The sequence below is a fragment of the Neomonachus schauinslandi genome, chromosome 6 (assembly GCF_002201575.2).
Source record: "Neomonachus schauinslandi chromosome 6, ASM220157v2, whole genome shotgun sequence".
Classification (NCBI taxonomy): domain Eukaryota; kingdom Metazoa; phylum Chordata; class Mammalia; order Carnivora; family Phocidae; genus Neomonachus; species Neomonachus schauinslandi.
In genome coordinates this window covers 59,562,715-59,589,049 of record NC_058408.1, presented here as the reverse complement: position 1 = coordinate 59,589,049, position 26,335 = coordinate 59,562,715, and the positions used below count along the sequence as shown (strand labels likewise).

The window sequence follows — 26,335 nt, the reverse complement described above, 5'->3', positions numbered from 1 at the left end:
AGTTCAGAAAATTATGGTAGGAAAAAGGGTACAGAAGAAAGGTCATCAAAAAGTAAACATATTTCACCTAGCATGTTTTTTTTTTTCTTTTTATTTTGTGATATTTGGGAACACCTTCTCTATACCCAGATTATTAAAAAATACTTCTATGGCTTCTTCTGATACTTTACCTTTTTAGTTAAATCTTTGATCCATGGGAATTTATACTAGTGTAATGTGAGCTATTGACTCAACTATATATTTCACAGATGACTTTTCAGTTGTCCCAACACTATTTATTGTGTAACCTATAATTCCTCATTTATTCAAAATACCAGCATAGTCACTTTCTAAATATCCATGTGTATCTGAGTCTCTTTTCAAAACCAATATTCTGTCCCATAAGCCAATCAAAGAACCATGAACTGGATAAAAAAAATAAATGCAACACACATCATAGATGAAGGGCATCATATATGAAGAACTTCTAAAAATCATCAAAATGAGCAAAGGATATGAACAGATATTTCTTAAAAGGGGATATATAAATAATAGATCTTACATAAATGAAAAGTGGCTTTACCTCTCTCAATGTGGTAATGACAACTAAAAGAACAGTGAAACACCATTTTTAACTATGTGATTGGCAACAATCTAAATGTTAATAACATACTATATTGGCAAAAATATCTTGTTACCAAGAATATAAATTGATATGGCCTCTAAAAGGGGCTGTTTAGAAATACCAATCAAAATTACAAACACACATAACCTTTGACCCAGCAATTTACTTCTAAGAATTTATATTAAAGGTGAAAGTACATATATTGAAAAAACCCATGTGTGAGATTTTTTTCATTGCCACCATGCATATAACTGCAAATACAGAAAAAAAACTAAAGGATTATTGGTAAGTTACTAATTAAATAAGGTCTTATAATGTATTTAATGAATTTTGATGTGGCTTCCCCAAATAGTGAGAACTCTCTTTACGGAGAGTTACTGTTATGGAGATTTTTTTCTAGATATATTGTTAAATGTCTCCCCAAAGAACATTTGGGGCTATTTGGGGGACATTTTCGGTGTCATGTCTGAGAGGCAGAGAAAGGCTGCTACTGGTATCCAATGGGTAAGAGCCAGGGATGCTACTAAATATCTTACAATATGTTGGATAGCCTCCCCCAGCATAGAATTATCCAGTATAAAATGTCAATAGTGCCAAGAAAGAGAAACCCTGCTCTAGAATAATGATCAGAAACTGATTATATGACATGACTATTAGGCTAAGGGACAGGGATGGATAGAAACTTTCCATTGTATTCCATTTTGTAATTGTTGAATCATGTACCTGCATGTACATGTACTATTTATTCAAAAATAAATAAATAGTACTGCTTTAAAAAAAAATTCATTGTTGAATCTTTAAAAAAATCTGTAGGGGTTCTGAAGAAAAATCTTTGATTTTACTCATTTTATGTTTTTCCCTGTGGCCTCTTGTCCTTTTGAAAAATTCAAGGACATATATGTTGATCGTTTCGGCATAGATGGAGTGTTCTCTCCTGGAAAGGTACTTCCAACAATAGAGTAAAATAGGAGAATGAAGTTACAGTGTATTGTATCTGACCAAACAGGCTTTGGTCTTAGCAAACACCGGAGAAAACTGTAACCTAAATTACTAGAAGTTACAAATGTGTAAGTCAATGTTTTCTCAGGGGCAGGACAAACACTCCTATACAAGGGAACTGATAGGGCAGAGGTGCCTTTTGATTAGAACTCCTGACAACATGCCTTTCGAGGTCAAAGGACCTCTAAAAATTTCTCTGGAATCATTTCATAAATCTACTGTAAATTTTCATTATTAGTCATTCCTGCTCCATGTCGCCACTAGATGTTGACAGAAAGGTGGTAAGATTGTATTTACCATTAAATCTCTACCCTCCCGCTTAATTACCACTGTTCTGAAGCTGCTTTATCAAGGTAAAGCATTCAACAGAGGCCTTGAATGTGTCAGAAGCCAAATTCATTGTGATCAAGGTAGGACCCTGCCCAGAGTATATTCGTGGCTTTCCTTGACAAAGATGTTCTATATATATATATAGAACATATATATATATCTCCTTAAGGGTAGAAAGAGTAGGCCATCTTAAGCACAATATGAGAGAACTGAAGAAAGCTCTCCACTATGAATAACTATTATCCTAACAGATGTCATTAATATCCTGCTGTTTGTGCTTCCTTTGGGATACTTACTGTCTTTTCCTGTTTCATATTTAAAATATATAAAAATAAGAAACCATAAGCAAGAGCATACTAATGACATTTATAAGCTGTTACATCACTCACAAGACAGAATCAGGAAAATATGAAGCCTTTGTAACTCAGAGCAGAGAAACCAGAAGGGAGTAAGGGACCCAACAATAGAATTTAATGGGATCAAAAAAACAAAGTTTACCCAAACTCTAGTTATATTGGGAGTTTATTTTGGTACTTTAGTCTACTTTTTCTGCTTTCCAAAAAATATGAAAGACAGGATGCTGAACCAGATTGTTGGTTCAAATTGGCCAAAAAAAAAAAAAAAAGATTTTTCTTTTTTTGTCCACTAATACAAAATATTATACAAAAAAACTTTAAAAATATAAATATATGTGAAAAAAAATTCCTGCTGTCAATGAATTTATAATCTAGATGGAAAAAAAACACTCTATGAAACATCTGCTTCATAGCTGTCCCTTGAAGCAGCCTATCTGCAAGCAGAGTCTACATTCCACTCTGTCCCAGAGTCTCATCCAGCAGTCACCGTTTTGTGAAAACAGAGTCAAGAGCATAGTGTGTATTCCACAACTTGGGCTCCTGTGTTTGAAGAATGAACAAGAAGACCACTAGGGCCCATTCCAATTTAAGACATGATGCCTACACTCAAAGGCATTAAGAACAAATTAGAAAAATTGAGCATCAGGAAAATGCAAAAATAGTAATAAATTGCCCCCCTACTCCCCCCCGCCAAAAAAAAAGGAGAGAGGAAGAACCATGAGCTTGGGATATACACAAAAAATGTTTTCTGAAGTAGGTGAGTTTGAGCTGGCTTTTATAAGTGAGAGAGCAACTTCTGACTACCTGTTGACCTTTCCATATAACATTTTTAAATCTTTTTCATTTTGCTTTAAACTTATTTCCATATATTGATTATATTATTGAGAACAAGAAGTGTGTCTTTCTGTTCCCAAAACACACTAGACAAACACTAAAGATTAATTTTAGGAGATCAAGAGAAATAAAAAGGTAAAGGAAGAAAGAACACTTCATCTCTATCGGTACAAATATGGCTTCAGATATTTTAAAAAATAAGTCTTATATGAATACCATATATGCTAATATTCAGCTTTTCTTGACCTAGAGTCTAAAAATAAATATAGAAATTTAGTATGATTGGTTGGTTTACCAATGAGAATAAAGCAATTTTATTTTTGGAAATGGTGGTCATAAAAGCTAGGTCCTGTTACCAGGAAAAATAAGATAGTGAGAAAATTACGATGATAACTAAGAAAGAAAAGAAAGGAAAAGAAAAAAATGAAGAAGCTAGAAGAGAGTCATGATAGAAGAATCAGTCCAAACAGCGACACTAGCAAAAAGCTATTATGGGCAGGGAGAGAAAAAAATACCAATTACAATTATATCCCCATTCTAAGAGCATTGAGTGTATGAGCAAATGACCTCATACACATCATTAACCTCTGTTTTTCATGTAAACTAATATGTGAAATGTACATTTGGAAAACTTAAGGGGTGATCCTTCAATTTCCAAAAATACCTGCTTTTTAAAAGAATACATTGCAAGAATCTTTCCTGTAGTTACAAGCTTTTAGCTTAATACATTTAAAATGGATCAATTTCTAAAAATTGGTTTCCACCGAGAGTATTACCCCTTGAAGCTGACAGTCAGCTTTCTTCCTCCCCAAAACTCAGGAAACTTGAAAAAGCCGAACACCATCAACAACAGCAATTTAATGCACTCTGAAAACTCTCAAGAACACTGACTGGTCTTTAGAATTAACTGACATTCTTTCAAGAAATAAATTAATCAAGAAATAAAAACGTGCTGTCCTTACGTAAAGACAATATGTGTTTTAAGAGGTTTTGTTTTCCAATTAGTGCCCAGTAATGCCAAGCCATCCATGCAGCTTTTTAATCCAAAGCCTCTTTTGACCAAAAACACAAACTTGGGGGCAGGATCAGAGTGAAACATCTTGCTACACAGAAGGATGTTTCTTTTTGTGAGGTGGATGTTTCTGAATGAGATGTACTTCTTTGATCAAAACATAATTTTCAAATAGAGTTAGCTTTTCTTATGAATTCATCTAGCAGCAAATCCAGAAACTTTTAGCCTTCAATAGTCCACTTTGACCTTCAGACATGAAGAATTAACAGTTAAAAAGTAGAAAAAAGGCGAGGACACATTCCTCTCCACATAATATAGACTAACAAGGGCATATTTTCTGTTCAGAATTGTTGCCCATCCTCTAGAGAAAAAGCAAGTACATTTAGCAAGGGAATTATTGATTTTTTTTTTACCATGAGTTAATTAGCCCTGCCCTTCTGACAGCAGAATTGGATAGATAACATTTCAGAACTGCAATTTTCACTTCTGCACCAGAATCTCACTACTCCCTTGTCTTCCAAGAATATATATTCCTTTGAAAAGCACAAGCAGGTCATTTAAAGCCTGAATTAATTGGGAAAAACTGACATCTTTAGATACGTGATGACCAACTCTTTGGCTTACATGAAAGGAGTTTATCAGGCATGATTTGCAGGAACGATGATATTTTGTTCTTAAGACTGTGAAAGTTGGGGCGCCCGGTTGGCTCAGTCAGTTAAGCAGCTGCCTTCGGCTCAGGTCATGATCCCAGAGTCCTGGGATAGAGTCCCACATCGGGCTCCCTGCTCTGCGGGAAGTCTTCTTCTCCCTCTTCCTCTGCGGTCGGTGTCTTTCTCTCAAATAAATAAATAAAATCTTTAAAAAATATTTGAAAAAAAAGCAAAAAGACTGTGAAAATGAACAGAAATAACATTGGTAACAGTGAATAGAAACAACAAAATCTGCTGCTTCATAAGGTACCACCTTCACTATCTTGGCATCTCTAAAATGTCTTTGAGTGATGCTACATAGGATTTGGGTTTTTGAAAGGTAAGGGTTTCCATAGTGGGTCTATGTCACAGAACTCCTATTTTCTGCTGGCACAATGGATTTCCTTAGCTATAATGTGGTATTTCCAATTTAAAAAATTTTTTTCAACAAATTCATAATTAAAGAGAAATCAAAGAACTTACCTTGAAGAAGAGTTGTTATCCAGTGTTAACCAAGGGCACAAGAATGGGCACGAGCAGATGATAAATGTGCTGGAATAATCAATCCCCTCAGAAATACAGGATGGCCAGAAGAGGCCTGGAGCAGATGGTCCCTGAATTCTGTGCCTCTAAGTGTGAACACCTAGAGAAAATAAAAGATATGGGACTCTTTGTACAAAATTTACTAAGAATTTCAAAATGGCATGATAGATTGTTTCCATTATTAAATATCACTTTATGGTTTCCTTTGGATATTTAAGTGATATAATTAGAAAGGCTATTAAATTATAAAAAGGTAAGGGGGTTTCAATTTTTGAATAATTGGGATATATATGGAAAAGCAAGGAACTTTTTGTCAGACATAAATTTGAATCCTGGCTCTTAATAATGATGAAGTTTCAGTTTTCTTATCTGGTTATAGATGAGGAAACGACAGTACAAGGAGAGTTCAAAACTTGCTCCAGTTTTTGCCAGTAGAAAGTGTTGGACATGGGGTTACAACCCAGGCAATCTGGTTCAAGGACCACTCCAATCACTGCTTAACCATCACCTTCCCATATATGCATCACTGGATCATACTGGACACTAATCATTATTAAGAACAAAAATAAAACCCACAATTCAAGCACAAATTTGAGGCTCAGTCACTATATGATGACTCTTCTGTTCCTATAGTTTTCTAGCTCTCTGACATTAAAACCTTGAAACTTTTGCATAATTGGAAAGTTATATAAACCAGGAGATAGTCAATTGTTTTTATTGCTATTGTTTAAATCTAGACATAAGATTACAAGAAACAAATCAAACAATAAGCAAAACAAAGCGATTGATCAATCAATAAATCAAACAAATAAGTCAACAATAAATCTTTTGGAGACACAGTGTATGGTACTGTATTTAATGGAAATCCCTATGAAAAGTATTTCTTCCCAGATGACCTCAAATGTATTTTTTCAGTTTCCTCATAAATGCTCTTCTGATATTACCATTAAAAAAAATATAAATAAAAATAAAGTCTAATGAAATCCCTAAGGAAGATAAGTAAATTTAGGGAACAACAGAATAAAAGTAAGACCACCACTGTCCATTTAATGCCTCATTTTGACAAAGAGAAAACAGATTGGATTTTCGTTATCAAACATATTGACTGATTATACAATTGCTGATAATTGTGAATTTGCAGATTTGACCTGGAAATACTTCGCAGTTTCCAAAGAATTGCTATTAAGAGTCAGGGTTGGAGAGAACTCAATGACCTTGATTCTAAACCAAACTTCTCAGAAGTCCATGGAGCACACTGGGGGCAGGAGTGGGGAGACTGCATGGGAGGTCTACCATAAAGGCTTAGATCTTTTCATTAGAAGAAAGATCCATGATTTCAGTCACTGAGATCTAGAAACCTTTAGGAGCCAGAAGAGTCATCACCTAGTAATTTAGCATCAACTCTGTGGTTTAGTGGTGGTCTTTTTCATGTTTAAGAGGGGGAATTGTTCAAACAATATAGTTGGTTTGAAACACATCCAGGACCAATGCAAACACCAAGTGGGCTGCCCAGAAACCACACATTGTTTCCTTCAGACAAAAGATAATGATGCACTAATGAGTTTTACCCTTTACTGCCCTCTCTGGAACACAGCCTCAGGAAGAAAACCCACAAAACAAAATTGTTAGTCCCAAAATTTACAATATTATGCAATGACCCCTATCCCTTTTTCTTTAAGTGCTAGTACTTGTGTTGTTAAGTATTTGTGTTGTTTAACTCATAAATCCCAACCTCGTATAATCTCAAAAGTGCCCTCCCAGAGAGAGAAAGGAAATGAGTAAATGAGGAAAAATAATAAAAGCCTTACTGATATAGAGTACCTCCAAGAGGCTTAAAGTACTTCTGAGATATTATCTTATTCTAATGTCTTTTGACTTCATCAAAGGGGTGGGGAGTAACAAATTAATATTTTAAATTATGGAGAGGGAAAGTGAGGCAAAAAGACATTGGACTATTAAGTCCCCTTAATAAAAAGCTTTAATAAATAAAACTGTGAGTGGAGAAAAAGTTAAAAATCAATCGATTGGACCTGTAAGAGTATGATATATGTTGAGGATTTATAGGATTTGTTGTTGTTTCGGTGAAGAACAAGCTTAATGGCACCACTGCACATCACATACACTGAAATAATCCACAACCTTTCTGTAACCTCACAATCTGCCCCCTCCCCATTCCAGCCACCATCTCCTGCCTATGTGCTCATGCACAGCAAAATTCCGTTTCTACTTCCTTATCTCTCATTCTCACCTCATCCCTACTGAATGTGGCTTCCTTTGAAAGCATCTCCATTGAAATTGCTCTCGTTCAGTAGACAGTGGCCTCCATATTGCCAAATCCATGGGCCAGGGTTTGTTTGTTTTTTTCTTTTTCTGAAATTTCACCTGCTTGATCTCAGTAGCATTCCAAAGACTTAACCACTCCTTCTTGAAACATCTTCTCTTGGCTTGTGTGACATTTACTCCTCATTTACTTTATTCACCTCTGGCTGCTCCATTTCAATCTTCTTTGCTGGTTCCTCCTTCTTCTGCGTAACATTTTAAGACAGGAGGGCCCAGAGCTGTTCTGGGCACTCACTCTTCTCTAGTGTCTGCCTAAATATGCTCATCTGTGTCCCTGGCTTTAAACACCATCTTTCCCCCACTGTCACCTCTTACCTCTCACTGTCACCTTTAGACTCATATTAACAACTTAACTGATCCTTTCCATTTGGATAGCTAATTAGACATCTCACTTCACATGGCCAAAATCAAATCCTTGATTTCCGTCCTAAAACTGCTCTTCCCTTAGTCTTTCTGATCTCAAAAAATTTCCTTCACTCTCAAATCTAACCAAATATATGTTATGTTGTTTTTATCCTTGAAACATGTCTTAAAGCCATTTCCTTCTCTTTTTCTCCACCACCATTATTTTTTATCTAGATTATCCCAATAGCCTCCTATATGGTCTTCCACTTGCTTTCTCACCAATGTATTCCCCTTTCTTCATAGAGTGGTAAGAGTGCTAAGGTTTTTAAGACGTGAAATTAGATCATACCACTTTGCTACACTAAACCCTGTGCTGCCTTCACATTCGACATATAATAAAGTCCAAACATTCTAGTCCACAAGACCATATATGATCTGGTCCCCGCCTGCCTCCCCCCCCCCCATGCCTTGAGACTGTCCCCCAGCTCACTAATCACTAGCCACCCTGGCCTTTCTTTTGCAAGAACATGACAACTTGTCCTCACCACCGGTCATTCCTGTGCTAGGCTCTTGCCTCTTCCCAGAAAGAAGACCATCACCCCTTCTTGGTATTGAGGTCTTAGGTTGTATGTCCTCCTCAGAAAGGCCTTCCCTAACTAACCACTCAACCTAATGACACCCCAGCCAAATCTTTTTTTCTCCCATAATCCTGGATTTTTTTTCTTCATAGCACCTCCTGCTATTGGAAAATATCTTAGTTTTATAACACTTCCTGGTTTATTACCTGTGCACCCTCACTAAAATGTAACTTCCAGGAAAAGTGGGACTATGAAACAACAAATGAACTATGAATTTTAGATGAATATCTTAGTATTTTCACTAAGTATTTTAGATGAAAACTTTATAAGGAATGATTAAGTTACTTTTTATATACAGAGCTTATGTTGCTTTTTAACCAACTGAGCCACCCAGGTGCCCCTTATGTTGCTTTTTAAATCAATATGTCAGGGAAGTAAGAAATGTACTGTAATTAGCATGGAGCAAAGTAATTACATCAATTGTTAAAAATTCTTACCATTAAAGCCCTCTACCTGTAAGTTTTGTAACAGAAAGCCCATGTACAAAAAACAAGAATCATCAGGAAGCCTTGTTAAAATGCAGATTGTTGGAGCCCCAAAACATCCCACCTCCTCTTCAGAGTTTCTGATTCAGTAGATCTGGGGGGTGGGAGTGAGGGGCAATTTCTAAAACATTCCCAGGTGATATAGATGTTACTAATCAGGGAACCTCACTTTAAGATCAAAATTTATCTGTAATTAATTGTGAAAAGAGGAAAAGGGCCCTAATAGGAAAAAAATAGGAGGAAATTTTATCCATAACTTCCAGAATTATTCTACTAACCTATTACTGAGCTATCCAGAGAAATCATTTTTTAAATACTTTATACTTATTTTAATATAGGATATTGTCTCATTTGATGTCAAGACTCCTTTTCTTACCTGATATTTATTAAACACGCATATAGATGTTTCATACTGATGCTCTACTCACATGTTTCCTTTTTTCTTCACTAGCAAATTCTTCTCCTGTATTTATTTAAAGACAATCCACCCCAAATAATGTTTGTCTCTCACCATTCCCTTGTATTGGAACTTCAAAATTTTCTATTATATTTAAAATCACTTGACATGGTAAACTGAGGAGATAGACAACCAATCAAAGATCATTCTCTGCTTCTAGTAGGCCCTTATCTCTTCTGGGTTCTTTGGCTTGTCAGGAGTTCTGAACTCTCAGTTTCCATGCTCACTTTTTTTTTTTTTTTAATTAATGTATACTGTATTATTTGTATCTGGGGTACATGTCTGTGATTCATCAGTCTTACAAAATTCACGGTCCATGCTCATTCTTATTAGGCCCTGCAGCAGCTACCTCATCCATCTGTCCCTGGACCAAAGACACTTGATTTCCTAAACAAATATTCAAACCCATTAAATCTTAGAATCCAGAGGTCTCTTTGTGATAAAGTAATGGTATTTCTAGAGAGCTATGTTAATGTGATACTCCAAAATTCACATACACAGGTGTTTATTATTGTATTACTTGTAAAGTTGAAAATTGGGACACCAGCTAAATGGAAGAATAATTAAGTACATTGAACACTCATATGTTTTAGAAGATTATATAGTCATTGAAACTTATTTATACATCTCTTTAATGTTTTCTGAATTCTCCAAATTTTCTACAAATAGCAAACAGAATTTTTGCAACCAAATGAAATTATATTAAAGACAAAAAGATTAAGCTTTTAAACAGAAAAGCAAGTTAACTTGGATCATACATATTGCCACTGTTCACCCAACAACGTCCTTGAAGGACAATCACAGAACTTTCATTACATATGTTCTCAGAGGTAAAGCATTTAATGTGCTATGAATCAATTTGTGTACTTTTTGTTTTTGTTTTTGAGAACAATGGTTGCTTTTTACTAATTTAGATTTTAACCATAAACAGAATTTTGTTCAAAAAATAGTTTTATATTAATTTCTCTGCTTTTTTAAATTAAGACAAAATTCACATACCATAAAATTAACCATTTTAAAGTGCACAATTCAATGACATTTTAGTACATTCACAAAGTTGTACAAACACAAATTCAATCTAGTTTTAAAACATTTTCATTACCCCAAAAGGAAATCTCGTGCCCATTTCCCACTCCACTCCAGCCTCTGGAAACCACCAATCTGTGCTCTGTCTCTATGGATTTATGTATTCTTGACACCAGTCACTTTCTTTTTAGTAATTTTTATTTTTTTAAAAGATTTTATTTATTCATTTGAGAGAGAGAGAGACAGAGCGAGCACAAGCAGAGGGAGGGGCCGAGGGAGAGGGAGAAGCAGACTCCCAACTGAGCAAGGAGCCCAATGTGGGACTCCATCCCAGGACCCTGGGATCACGACCTGAGCTTAAGGCGGACGCTTAACTGACTGAGCCACCCAGGGACCCCGACACCAGTCATTTTTTAAAGAGCTATGGTTATCCTTTAAAAAATGTACACATTCGGTAAGAATACTTGGCCCTGGCCTGCCTGCTTATTGTTCCTTGCCTGCTCTGGAGTAGCCAGGTGAGGCCTGGTGTCTTCCACATGACAGCCCCTCAAATACTGACTACAGCTCCGAGGGATCTCTCTCCCTCATCACCCAACACTACCATCGCCAGTGCCTCTACCAAATCCCTATGATTTTCTTCATCTTAACCATACAGATTTCTTTATGTGGCCCCTTTCCCCATAATTGATACCTGCTATGGATTCTCTTTAGCTCTTCAAGCTCCCACTCCATGTGTGTTGCCTGAAAGAGCCCCAAACTCCACGGAAAAGTCAGAAGAGAGATGGGGACGCAGGTCATGAGAATCAGACAAGTTGGTCCCTGGGCTGCAGGCTTCTGCGTGTTCTGTGACTGCCACCCTCCACTACGCCCGAGTCGCAGTGCCCAGGTCCCTGGTGCAGCCCCTCTCCCCCGGGCCCCGTGCAGGGATCTCTCCCAACCTTGAGATCCACAGAGCTGCAGAAGCCGCAGCAGCTCACAGGCTTGAGAAGAAAGGCATCCTAAGTGGAAACATACATCACAATTACTTGCAAATCATCTCCCTCACATCTTCCTGTCACAAACCATGAAAGAAGTCCTCTACTCTAAACATGGGGAAATTGCTCACAGAAAGAAGAGATGTTAGATCTAAATTTCAATTAACTTTAACACTGATTGCTACGTATCACTGGATTAGTCTCTGGTCCTTATTAATGAGGATATAATTAATGAAGTTTGCCCTGGGCAGTGGACCAGAGCCCAGATAATTTTATTTTAGACAAATAATTTAGGCTGTGTTTTTCAGAATATGGAATGCTTATTATAAATGCCATTTCTCAGGTTCCAGCCCAAATCTTGGGAATCAGAACTCCTGCAGTATGTGGTCCTGGGATCTGCATTTTTAACAAGTTCCCATATGTGTCATAAGGAAGTTTGAGGACCACTTATTAAAGAAAAAAAGTGTCCTAGATTGAATTTGTATTGAATGCAAACAGTAGATATTGTTAATAGAACTTACTCTGTAGAAAAATGTGCCAATCCGTGTGTTTGGAAACGATACGCTCGAAAATATTCGATAAGGTTCGCTTAAGGTATAACTGGCTCTATTTGATGTTAACAAGAAACATTCCTTAGAATTACTTCAAAAGTTCAGTAAGGGTCCTTTTTATTTACATTATTTATAATTAGGCTGATCCAAGGAAAGATCTAAACAGAGAGTTATAAAAAGCAGAATGGACACCAAACATATCATGAGCACATGTGCATTCAGTAAATATTTGCTGCATGAATGGTACACTTATAGTTACTTCATTTCCCAAATAAAAGGCAAGGACTGATTCTTAATCTCTCAGGTTTTTCCTTTTTCTCAAATATCAGTTGTATTCTGGCTATTTGAATACTAGCAATTATGACATTTGTAATTTCTCTAAAATATTAGATATTTGTTCATTTATTCAGTAAATATTTATTGGTCATTTTCTATATGCTGGGACCTGGGCTAAGTTCCAGGGATATGATAGTGATTAAAACAGACTTGATCTCTACTCTGATGGAGTTTTCCATTGAAGAGGACTAGTAGCTTAGGTGTTTGGGGGAGAAGATTAATTATTTGAAAATCAAGGTAAATCTCAGAAAGAGTATCAGGAACTTCAAACCCAGGTATCGGGTTGGCCCTTGCTTCATTTTGCTCAGCTTTTCAGGGTGATATTGCTTGGGTTACTGATGTGGTTCAGAAAGTACTTCCTGTCCTTTCCAGTTGGCCTTTTGACTTCACTCAGAGTAAATTGTTAAATATTTGGAAGGCTAGATAATTACAGCTTACCAACATTTTAAAGAATGAAAATCAGAATCCATTACATATTATCTTCACTTTCTCCCCTCTGCAATCTTGCTCTCACCCCACTGTGTCTCTAAAACTCCTCCGCCCAAGACTGGTGGACCATCAATCCAGGGAACATGTGTCATCTTCCCTCATCTGACTTCTTAGAGCCCGAATATCTCTGCCCTCCTTCGGCCTCCTTTGTAGGTTTCCTTTTCCTCAGTTCCTGGAAGAGCTTATGCCCTCAGAGTTCCACCCACAGCCCACTTCTCCTCTCGCTCTACCCCTGACTGACCTTATTACGCCCACATAATGGCATCCCTTCAGATCAACCCTGTGAGGCCCATCTTGTACCAGACAGCTTTCCTGTGTGTGGAGACTGCCCTGTCTCCTCCAGCCAGCTGTCCTGTTCTCTATCATGGGAAAGCTAGCCTGGTCCCCGGTTTCCTGTTGCCTGAGGCAGATACCGGGTTTCCCAGTAGGAGACTAGTCAGCTGTTGGGAGTAATCCATGAAAGAAACAATGCCGGATATAACTAAAGGGCAACGGGAATAGAAGAGAAGGAAACATTTTAGGTCCTTGAGCTTTACCATGTTGAAGTGATTGAATGGAGTCAGGCACTTACGGGGCGTGCCACCCAGGCACCCCATCCCTTCTTACACTCTTAATTAAAGTTTTGAAGATCTCATCAATTTAAATTTTTTGAGATTCTTTCCCTCTCCTTATCCCTCCCCCTCTGCCCCTCCGCCCACACGTGCACTCGCAGGCGCTCTCTCTCTCTAGAATAAATAAATAAATAAAATCTTTAAAAAGAAAAAAGACTTTCAAACCCAAAACCTGTCAAGTTAAGATCAAGAGGAGAAGGGGCTCCTGGGTGGCTCAGTCAGTTGAGTGCCGGACTCTTGGTTTCAGCTCAGGTCCTGATCTCAGGGTTGTGAGACTGAGCCCCACCTTGGGCTCCCAGCTCAGCCTGGAGTCTGCTTGAGATTCTTCCCCTCTCCTTCCCCCCCCCCCCCCTCCCCCCCCCCCTTACCCCCACCCCCCACACACACTAACACTCACGCATGCATGCCCTCACGCTCTCTCTCTCTGTCCCTAAAATAAATAAATAAATAAATAAACAATTAAAAAAATATTTAAAAAGAAAAAAGCCTTTCAAACCCAAAACCTGTCATAATAGGATAAATTCTATGGGGGGAAAACTAGAGAGAAATATGAAATCAAGGAAAAATATAATGTACCATTTCCTTTCAGGAAGTGTTTCTACATGTATTTTTTTTAAATGTATAATAGTGGGCATAAAATATAGCTATGGTATTTAGCTGATATGGTATTTAGATTCCTATGAAGACATTAAAAAGAGTTGGACGCTTAACCGATTGAGCCACACAGGTGCCCCTGAAAGCCTTTTTTTTAACCTCGTCACTCTTTCCTGTGACCAAAAGTCTATATGCAAATTTTAATTCTGTTGCTATAAGCTTTAAATATTTAATGTTTCTTACTGATGAGTAATCATACTCATTAGAGATCAGAATAGTATTTGATCAAAATAGCATTAATAAGTCGCAAATTTAGTAAGTAATTATTACATACAAAAAGGTAAATTTTAATTATTTACCTCTCTTGAAAAGCTGCCCCATACATGGAGATTTACCGTTGTTTATATTTTCATGAATAAATGCTAGTTATTGCCAGGAGGAAACAAGACTCAGCAGAAAATTTCTACCATGTAATATATATGTGTATATGTGTATGATTATATTTTGTATATAATACACACTAAGTAAATCTGTTCACAAAAATAGGTTGTAATAGAAATGTGTTTTCTTTTTTTTTTAATTTTTTATTGTTATGTTAATCCCCATACATTCCATCATTAGTTTTAGATGTAGTGTTCCATGATTCATTGTTTGTGCATAACACCCAGTGCTCCATGCAGAACGTGCCCTCCTCAATACCCATCACCAGGCTAACCCATCCTCCCACCCCCCTCCCCTCTAGAACCCTCAGTTTGTTTTTCAGAGTCCATCGTCTCTCATGGTTCGTCTACCCCTCCGATTTCCCCCGCTTCATTCTTCCCCTCCTGCTACCTTCTTCTTTTTTTTCCTTAACATATATTGCATTATTTGTTTCAGAGGTACAGATCTGAGATTCAACAGTCTTGCACAATTCACAGCGCTTACCAGAGCACATACCCTCCCCAGTGTCCATCACCCAGTCACCCCATCCCTCCCCCCCACCACCCACTCCAGCAACCCTCAGTTTGTAGAAATGTGTTTTCTAATAGCAATGTCTCAATTTCTTAAAACTTTTCAGACTTACTTGCATGTCAATAATCACATAATACTCATCAAAAAATTATTTTTGGTGATAGATCACCGGACCATTTAGATCTTCTTTCAGTGTTGATTAAAAGCAAATTATTGGAAACAATCTGACATGAAAAAGAATTTACTAAAATTTACTTTTTAGTGAGAGTTCCAATATTTAGAATTGTTCTTTCACTTGGTGCCCTGGAACCTTCCTTATACCCCAGGCAAGACAGCACAGTAGAAGTAGGGTGGATGAGAGCTGTCCCTTCCTTTTGTCAAATGGGGGAAGGGATACCGACAGAGGCAGGAAGGGAGGACTTGCCTGGCCTATTGCAGACACCTGTAGTGTAAGGACAACTTCTTGGGCAGGTCTCTTCGAAGAGAAGGAACAAGTGGAGGTTGAGTATTTGAATATTGCTTCATCGAAAACTACCCTTGAGCAGTACCCCTTGGAAAGCTTTTCAGTCACCCCCAGGACTGTACCTATGCCAGCTGGAAGATGAGAGATTGACCAAGAACTTCAGGTCAGTGGCACAAAGAGCAAAGAGAGGTGGACAACAGTTTGAAATAAAAGGAGGATAAGGACCTGCAAAAATATTACTAGTGCATCACAGGCAAGTCTATTAGACTGTAAAAAAAGTTATTCCACTTTGAATAGTTATGTTGATTTCTGATTTTGATAGCTTGATATGTATTCAATCATTATGATGAAAGGCTTACATAAAAAGCATCATTGCTACTGAAAAGTTAACCCAGTTTCAAGTTCTTCTTTATAGTTTTTATTTTATTTTATTTTATTTTATTTTATTTTTTTTAAAGATTTTATTTATTTGACAGTGAGAGATACAGCGAGAGAGGGAACACAAGCAGGGGGAGTGGGAGAGGGAGAAGCAGGCTTCCCGCTGAGCAGGGAGCCAGATGCGGGGCTCGATCCCAGAACCCCGGGATCATGACCTGAGCCGAAGGTAGACGCTTAACGACTGAGCCACCCAGGCGCCCCTTCTTTATAGTTTTTAAAAATAAAAACATTCTCATCTATACCAGTGTAGCTAAAACCTATTGAATCACTCAATCTTTCATTCATGCATGCACAAATAAGCATTTATTAGAACTATTCTGTAAACCAACCACAAGTCCATATGAAAACAAAGATTAAATATCACATCTTCCAACAACATACACTCCGGTGGGGAGAATGCGCAGCCCAGCCGCACAGTGGCCTGTTAGTTGTGATGAGGCAGGTATGATAATGGCAGAAATGAAGAACACGGGAAGCACAGATTCTGTCACAAAGGAAGTGAAATTTGAGTGAAACTTAAATACCCACCAGTGGTTGAAGGAACAGTATCTCAGGCAAAAGAAACAACTGTGCAAATGATTGCAGGTAGAAAACAACCTTGCATGCAGTAGGACACATAGTTTTGTGTCTTTCAAGCATAACGTGGTATTGTGAGGGGATAACATGATGAGACTAGAGGAGACAAAGATCACAGAAGGCTTGTACACTGTGCCAAAGACTTTGAACTTGTTCATGATGGGAAATCTGAAAAGGGAAAACTGAAAGGGATAACAGAGACAGATCTGCATGTTAGGATGTTCACTCTGATAGGAGCCTGGAAAGTGGATGTGAGTGTGAGTCTGGAGGCAGGGAGGCCAGTGAGGAGACTGGTGTAATGTTCAGGTGATGAAGACCGAAACCAAAGTAGTAACAGTGGGGTTTAGAAGTGAGGCAAGAAAGACAATAAGGTCTTGTTAACGGATTTAATATGTGAGAAGATTAAGTTTGGATATTCTCCATACCCAAATAAAAACGATTTACATACTGAAGAGTTTTTTAACTGACAACATTGAAGCCCAGAGATAAGCAGTTGTAGGGATGGTTAATTCAGTGGTTTACCAATGTAATCAAGAATCCAGTGGCTTTCCATTTTGTGCTTTATATTGCAAAGGTTTGACTTTCATCCCATGCTGTACCCTCCTGGTGGCTGCTGTGACCTCAGTCACCAGATCCTTGCACAAACACAACCCAGACCAGAACAATAACTTCTTCTGGCATGTCTCTTTCTTTCTTTCTTTCTTTTTTTTTTTTTTTTTAAGATTTTATTTATTTGGCAGAGAGAGACACAGCGAGAGAGGGAACACAAGCAGGGGGAGTGGGAGAGGGAGAAGCAGGCTTCCCGCAGAGCAGGGAGCCCGATGCGGGGCTCGATCCCAATCACGACCTGAGCCGAAGGCAGACGCTTAACAACTGAGCCACCCAGACGCCCCTGGCATGTCTCTTTCTATCAGGGAGTAAAAATCTTTCCCAGGAGGCTATTTCTTACATCTTGTTAGTCACTGACTTGGACCTATCAACTCTGTACTCCATGGTATGTAGAAGTGCCCATGAAGGACCTGGACTCCAGTACCTGAACAACATTGTGCTTCTATTAGCAAGAAGAATGAGGACCTTAGCTCTCAGGTAGTAAATCAACTAGGGCCTGCCCGGACTCTCAGCTTTTTGGCCTGGGGGAAATGGCTAAATGTCGTGCTCTTTATGGAGATAGTAACTTTCAAAAGAGGAGCTGAGTGAAAAAATAGGATGAGATTTGAAACATATAAAATTTGGGGTACCTATAGGGCATCCAGGGAATGTTTGGTAGGCAGTTGGGTATAGCGTCTGGGAGTCATGAGCAGATAGCAACCGGTGGCTAAAGTCTTGGCATGGATGAAATTCTTAGTAGGAATGTGAGGCAGAAGAAAACAGGGTTATGGAAAAATCCTTGGGGAACACAATCCTCTAAGAGGAAGCCAGAGAAAGAAAAATCCATAAAAGACATCAAAAGACTAAAGAAAAAGAATAAAAATACTTTTGTCATGAATTCCAGAGGAAGTGAAATGGGGGTACACAGTTTTGTCAGGCTTTCCTACATGCCTTGTCCCATTGATATCCACTGTCACACAAGTGAAACAGAGTAGCTTGAAGTAGAGAGTGTTGATGGGTTGCATGGGCAGGATGCTTTTGATTTTGCTCACGCATTTCAGACAGGCCCCTCTGATTCTTATGTGTACACAGACAGAAAATCTATACCCTGCTGTCAGAGAAGTGGAAGCCTTTTGTCTTAGAAGCTCGCTGTGAACACACAAGGCTGTCCTAGGAAGACTTGAGGAAAGAGGTTGAGAAGCACAGAATCATTGAAGTATGACTAGTCCCTTGAGCCACAGCCTAAAATCTTCATCTGAAAATCATCATCATCATCATCATAATAACAGTAATAAAGATTCTGCCTAATGGCGACAGAGAACAATGTCACTGCCTATAAAATCCTTAATGGATTGCTCGTAATTTCTTCCTTCCTTTCAAATAAAACTCATGGTTCTTTTCACTCAAAGAGTACTTGGATGATGACTGGATCTCAGTGCCACACTCCTCATAACAGCAACATGGAATGGGGATGGCAAGTGCCATTAACACCATTTTACAGAGGGGAATCCAGGGAAGCTTAGGAGTGAGTCACACAGGGTCACGAGATGGGCAGCTCCAGGCCCAGAAACCATGTTCTCACTCTCATTCCCAAGTGGCTCTGCTCTTGAGAAAAGCAACCATGTGTGTATAAGCTTACAGCGTTCAAAGAGCTTTCCCATCCATTTTCTCATTTAACTTAATGCTTTGCTGCCATCTTGCCTCAGCATTACATTTCCCAGACTGGGTTTACCCCAACAATTGTTTCAAAGATTAAGAACTCTGATTACAAATTCCTAAATGATACACTTGCTATCCAGAAGTCGAAGTAAATAATGACAGTATCATTTCTTCTTTGGTTGAAAACCTTTTTTTAAAAACACACTATAATTTTTCCAGATGAAATTAAACTTCTCCTGGAACAAAATGATAGTCAGTGTTCCACTCAGGCAATGTCACTTGGAAAAGTAAATGAATCCATTTGGATTTCAAACTTCTGAGTCATGTGGGATGTCCTGATCATTCTACTTTGAAATTGCAAGCCACTTCCTATTCTTCTCATGACAGTTCAGAAGATTGATAGTTAGTACTTCTTATTTTTCCTTTCCTAATGTTTTAATTTCTCTCCTTTACTTATAATAAGTTGCAATCACTCCCTTTCAAGGTACAACTACAGTATTTGAGCTTGGTGATCAACTCCCTTGTAATCAGAAGATGCAAATTAAAATAATAATAATATGATGCCATTTCAAATTTTTCAGATAGGCAAAACATAACAAATCTGGTAACACCAAGGGCTAGCAAGTATGTGCATCTGCAGGGACTCACATATTACTCTGGGGAGGGGGGGAAGTACTTGGAAAGTAACTTAGCAAAACTTTGCCAAGCTCAAGTTGTACATATCCTGTGATGTAGCATTTCCACTTCTCAGTGTCTCCTCTAGTAAACCTATAACAGATAGGTATCAATAAACACACACAAAACTGTTCAGTACTGTTGGTAACAGTGACAAAGTAGAAGCAACTTCACTGTCCCCCAGTAAGGTGAATGTATAAACTGTGCTTTAAGATTCAGCAGTGGAGTTGAATAGACATCCACATGTATAAAATCTCAAATACCTATTGTTGAATTTAAAAGTTGCTCAAAAAATAAATAAAATAAAATAAAAGTTGCTCAACAAGGGTGTAGTACTACATACATGTGACGGTCAAATGCGTGCACACAAACATGCCCTCATATGCAAAACACACCAGTAAACGTGGAAAAGCACCAGCAGGAATGATATAATCAACTTCAGGATGCTGGTCATCTCAGTGACAGTAGAAGGATAAGAGAACAAAACTGTGGCTTTACCTATATTATTTTACTTCTTTCAAAATTGAAATAGATTGCAAAATAAAGATAGGAACTATTAGTATCGTTTTAATCTTGGTGGTGGGCAGACAGGGTTTATTATATGTTCTATTTTGCTCTATGTTTGAAGTGTCTCATAGTTGGAAATTTTAAAATTCAAAGCTACCTTTCTAGCGAAAGAGCACAAAGGGAAAGGGAAAGCAATGACTGAATGGGAGAGGAAAAGTTAGGAATAGGATTTGGCAAACTTTTTCTGGGAAAGGCCAGATAGTAAATATTTTTGACTTCGTGGGCTGTGTCTCTGTCCCCCCCCTACTCACTCGGTCTTTGTAACACAAAAGCAGCCATAAAGAAAATGTAGCTAAACAGGCATGGCTGTGTTCAATATAACCTTACTTACAGAAACAGCGTGCAGGTTGGGATCTGCCCATGGGCTATGGTGTGCTGTAGATTACAGTTGCTGAAAGTAAGTAGCTTCAGCAGACAAGTGATTTTAGGCTAAGAGGATGATCCCAGAGCCAAGGAATACCCACCTCAGTTGGAGACCCCAGCCACAGCCTCCCAAACTAAGAATCTATGTCACGGATGAAGTACCTTTGGCTGTTGAGGTTCTAGTAGTAAAACTCATAAAAATAATCGTTGAATTCTAACACCGTTGGGGGTTTTGTTTGGAGTTTGCTGTTTGATTTGGATTCCGTTTTCACTTGGGCTGTGGGAGCAAGTTTATCCCAGATGTGCCTGCCCATATTCAGCCCTGGGTGCTTCTCTTCAACCTGCCAGGGATGTCTAGAATTCTTACTTAGGTCACAGAAAATGTTTGAGCCTCATCCCATTCACCACGCATGCACAGCCCTGTACTGCTTTGACCTGACCTCTAAAACTCAACAAGGTCACTCTGGGAGTGAGTTAATCAGCTTAGCTGAACCCTTGGCCTTTGGTCACTTACACCTTTTGGCAGGGAGGATTCAGCACTGCAGCAGGCTTTCCTAGAAATCAGGAAGCATTACTGCTCAAGCTCCTATTGCAGAACCCCTTGAGACTTCTAGAAAAGGCTGATAGAAGGGGCCAGTTATTTCTTAGCTGCCTAGATACTATCCTGGCCTGTGCAGCCGTTGTTCTGATACCAAGAAAGGCCAGGCCCCAGGGCATTACTTAAGAAGAAGGTGCTTTTGCCGTCTCTCTCTGTACACAACCCACGTTGACGGACCCTGACTGCTTAGCATATCAGCATTGATGGTCCTGGCACCCCTTGCAAACTGAGAACATTGTCAGGCCACAAGGATGGTTAATAAAACCGAAAGGATTTATTTACGAGTTTCTTCTGAGACAAGCCAAACACAAGGTGTGAGGGTAAAATGAAGGCTGTTGGTGCGGTGGGACCAGCGATTATGGCAACATTCCTGAGAGGTTAATTGTATGCGAACCATTTCTCTGAGTAGCAAAGTGATTCAAGGCCAAGCAGGACTCTGAGTGCTAACTTCAGGTGTGTGTGTGTGCGTGATAGTTAGTGAACTGAACAAAGAGGCATACATGTTCTCTCCCCTGAGGACCCCACAAACTAAAGGGCTAGTGGAGAATGTGCCCTGAGCAAAAACTGACTCAGTTGCTTTAGTGTCCTTGATTGAAGTGAAAAGCCTAACAGTCACTGAAGCAAAATACCTCTTGCCTACTTACCTGTCCTGACATCGAGATTCCAGACGCTTGGCAATGGTCCTGTTGCTACATGTGAAGGAATAAAGAAACGAGATGGAGGGAAGGAAAGAGAAGAGCCTGGGTTAGCCCCAGTCCCCTAGCTATATCATCAGCCTCTTTTCCTGGTCTTGTAAAATGAGAGGTTTGCTTTCCTTCTTAGGTTCTTGTGTGACGCGTAACTTCGAAGGGTGATTGCCAGATGTTGTGAAAAATATTTCAAAGAGTTCAAAGAATGCATGTTGTTAATCATCACATCTAATACTGCGAATCTAAGAGTTTTTACCCCAAGTTGATCAGAATATGTTTTAGTTCTGTTCTCCCTGACAACAGCTAGGACCTATTGAGTGAAAGCATGCAACTTTGAGCCTATCAAAGATGCATGTGAAGCTGTTCCTGGAACTCGGGGTTGAGGACCAGGCTGACTCTGTAAATCTTTCCATGGCTGGGACTTAAAACTTTTGGTTGTGTTTATTCAGAATGTTAATAATTTTGGAAATTATTAAAATGGAACCAACATACTTTCTTTTTAAGAGACTATTGAGATCACAAATCATTCTGCAAATATAATAAGCTGTGTAAGTTGAATGAGTCCAATACTCAGTGCTTGCCATGAATCTGCTGGAAGCGTGGCCATTTTCATGTGACAATTCATGTGTGGAACTAAGGAGGCATGAGGAAAGTTCTTTAAAAATTCGGCCTCAAAATTTCAGTACTTGTATTGCACAAAAATGCTTTTCTAAAAAAAGAAAATCTTTCCTCCCCCGGCCCCCCGCCTCTGTTCTCAACATTTGTACTTCCCTTGTCTCTTGTCATTACATTTACCTAACTCTGCACTCTTGGCAGTGTCCCTGCCTGCAAGAATCCTATTTGAAGTTTAAGACACTCATTAGCTGTTACTTCCTGGGCCTCCCCTGTTCCCTGTCCAGGACGAACTGATGCTTTTTCCTTGTGTCCCCCCCTTACCCCCTGGGGCACTGGCCCATGGAAATCACTGGAAGCAGTTCTTTAAAATACAGATCTCAAACTCCACCTCAACTCTACTGATTCAGATACAGATTCAGGGGTGGAGCTGAGGAATCTACATCTAAAAGCATCCCAGTGATTCAGATGTTCTTGGCTGTGCAAACCTACGCCATTCATTGTGCCTCCCATAACTACAGCACTGTCATCTGCATGCCAAAATGCAGGGTATTCGTATTTCCTTCAACACATATTTATTGAGTACCTACTATGTACCAGACACTGTTCGGAGTGCAGGATAAACAGGTGGTCCTTCTTTCTTGGACCTTACATTCCAGTTGGGGAAGTCAGACAATGCAAAATTTAATAAGATCCTTTGGTACTATCTTCTAAGATGCTAAGTGCCAGGGACAAAAACAAAGCAGGGATGAAGGAGACAGTGAATGGCAGGCTTGTGATGAAGTTACCCATGAAGGCCTCACTAAGGTGGCGATAACTGAGCAGAGACCTGAAGACTGTGGTAGAAGGCCATGTCGATATCTGGGGGAAAGGCAAACGTAAGGCCCTAGAGCAGAAAAACGCCACATACATTCTGGAAACAGAAAGGTGGTCAGTGTTGCTGGAGCAGAGCAAGTAGGAGAGTGTAGATGAGGAGGTCCATGAGATGAGAACAGGGAGAGCAGATCTTGTCAGGGCTCATCTGACACTGGAAGAACTTGCTCTTTGTCTCTGAGGGAGGTACTGGAATTCACAAGGCTTATTACAGTTTGTTCCAGAATAAATACTCAACAAAACTTGATAAATGAAGGAATTCTCTGCTATGTGGTTTCCAAAAGCCTCTTGTGGTTTACACTTAGACTAATAATGACATATAGAAATATTTTAGCCTAGATATTTTAACACAAATTTTTTTTTTAAAGATTTTATTTATTTATTTGAGAGAGAGAATGAGATAGAGAGAGCATGAGAGTGGGGAGGGTCAGGGGGAGAAGCAGACTCCCTGCTGAGCAGGGAGCCCGATGTGGGACTCGATCCCAGGACTCCAGGATCATGACCTGAGCCGAAGGCAGTCGCTTAACCAACTGAGCCACCCAGGCGCCCATTTTAACACAAATTTTTAAAAAATTTTTATTTATTTGTTTGAGAGTGAGTGAGTGAGATCACAAGCAGGCACAGAGGGTGAGGGAGAAGCAGACTCCACATTGAGCAGGGAGCCCAACGTAGGGCTCAATCCCAGGACCCTGGGATCATGACCTGAGCGGAGGGCAGGTGCTTAACTAACTGAGCCACCCAGGCGCCCCTTAACACAAATATTTTTAGCAACAAGATAGCTATACTCACCTGCAGCCAGGATTCAAATATTCCACATACTGGCCATATGATCTTGATAAGTTGTAAAGGCTCTCCATGCCTCAGTTTCCTAATCCATAAAATGGGAGAAATAATATTACCTATTTCATAGAATTTTGATATGTTTACACATGAAACCGTAAGAGGGATGAGTTTTGAACACCAATAAATGTAAACTATTATTATTAGCAGAAATATATTGATAAGACATTGATAGTTGAGGGAGTTAATATATTTAATATTAAATTTTAAGTGTGCATTAAAGAACCATATAATGTTATATATATAATTTCTACCTGCCATTTTGGTGTGTACATGTTAAAGGAATGAGAGTCTCCTGCAGTTCTAGAGGTGGTAAAATACCCAGGGAGGCAATGAATAAACATGAATATGATGGTGAGGATGACAAGGATAATGAAGGAGCTACAGTCATCAGGAGATAAGGATCATCTCTACTGAGGGGCACTGCTGTCTCTCGAGGGTATTAATGGAAATATAACAATGGAAACTATGAATTAAACTTCAAAGAAGTCCATCTTTCAGTCAGACTTGGTTTGCTTCCTACAGGACATGATTCAAAGTAAGTTTCTCTCTAGCTCTAGCTCCCTGCACACTTGGGTCACGAGGCCCTATAACACAGAAGAAATATTCTATTCATGTGGGTTACCATTGCATTGTCTAAGGCAGTTTTAATACAACCTTGGCAATTCCTTGGCAATTCCTTCCACGACTGGAACGTGGTTTCCACTACAAGAATCTAATTCATGACTCACTTGAATTAACTTGAATATCTTTGTGCAGATGTTAAATGTAATTTTTTATTCCTAACAATTACCAGAGGTTGTAAATATTACTTTCCCTGATCTGTGTCCATTCTTAAGTTTAGTACTCATTTGGAAGAAACTTGTGAACCATGCCCACCTTTCCTTTACTTTTTGCTAATATTCCTGATCAGATCCACCTCTTGTGGTTATTTTCGGTGGCTCCGGAGGGAGATGGCTGGCTCCTGGACATTTCTCAGTTATTGTGCAACCTTGGGCCAATTACTAACGTCTGTGGGCCTCAGTTTCCTTCACTGTAATGTAGGTATGATAACCTCCAACTTAAAACTGTTTTGAGGATCAAATGAGGTACACGCGTTATGTGCATAGGACAGTACTGCTCACGTCCTACATGAAAATGCAGTACACTTGTTAACTATGAGTGGCACTGCGGCCAACCGGCGTGGGCTATTTTTGGCGACCTTTGCTTTGTAATTCTTCCGTAGCTGTTCAACATGTGTACGTGTTCTGTCTTCTTTTTTACTTACCCTTGCGTCCCTCGCCTTGCCTTCGGGGAAGCCTTTCGGAGAGCATCCTTGCTGTCCGCAGGTGGCCTCTAAGCCCTCTCACTTCCCAGCTGCCCCACCGGACTGCAGCTCCTCCTAATGAAACCAGGAAACCCAGCACCCGCCCCAGCCAAATGCTCTCGCTCTTCTCTCGTTGCAGGATGTTCTGGAAGCTCTCCCTGTCCTTGTGCCTGGTGGCCGTGCTGGTGAAGGTGGCGGAGGCCCGCAAGAACCGGCCTGCAGGCGCCATCCCCTCGCCCTACAAGGACGGCAGCAGCAACCACTCGGAGCGATGGCAGCACCAGATCAAGGAGGTGCTGGCCTCCAGCCAGGAGGCCCTGGTGGTCACCGAGCGCAAGTACCTCAAGAGTGACTGGTGCAAGACGCAGCCGCTGCGGCAGACGGTGAGCGAGGAGGGCTGCCGCAGCCGCACCATCCTCAACCGCTTCTGCTATGGCCAGTGCAACTCCTTCTACATCCCGCGCCACGTCCGCAAGGAGGAGGAGTCCTTCCAGTCGTGCGCCTTCTGCAAGCCCCAGCGCGTCACCTCCGTCCTCGTGGAGCTCGAATGCCCTGGGATGGACCCTCCCTTCCGACTCAAGAAGATCCAGAAGGTGAAGCAGTGCCGGTGCATGTCCGTGAACCTGAGCGACTCGGACAAGCAGTGAAGCCCCCGCGGCGGGACGCAACTCGGTCTGCGCGCCGCCGCCGCCGCCGCCGTCGCCGTCCCCGTCCTCTGAGCCCACGCACGCGCTGCCCGGTGGCCCCCTCCGTCGCAAGCACGTTTCCCGGGGCCGACGGCGCCCTTGTCTCACGCGCGCGCCGCAAGGGGAGCTTCGCTGTTGTGTTCCCGGCCGACCGCGGGCCCCTCCTGGGCGTCCCCAACGGGCTGCGTTTCAGGCCTGCGGGCCGCGGCTGGAAACCCACTACCCACCAGCCAGCGGT

The 26,335-nt window shown here is 40.0% G+C and overlaps 1 protein-coding gene across 1 annotated transcript in view; it reads left to right on the top strand.

Annotated features, from left to right (window-relative positions):
• Positions 1-26,114, top strand: part of GREM2 (gremlin 2, DAN family BMP antagonist) — a 104,868-nt gene extending 78,754 nt beyond the window's left edge. The window contains exon 2 of the mRNA XM_021682680.1: positions 25,551-26,114. Within this exon, the coding sequence (XP_021538355.1) occupies positions 25,552-26,058 (507 nt within the window). The 5' untranslated portion in view covers position 25,551 and the 3' untranslated portion in view covers positions 26,059-26,114. The remainder of the gene's footprint in view (positions 1-25,550) is intronic.
• The last annotated feature ends 221 nt before the right edge of the window (positions 26,115-26,335 follow it).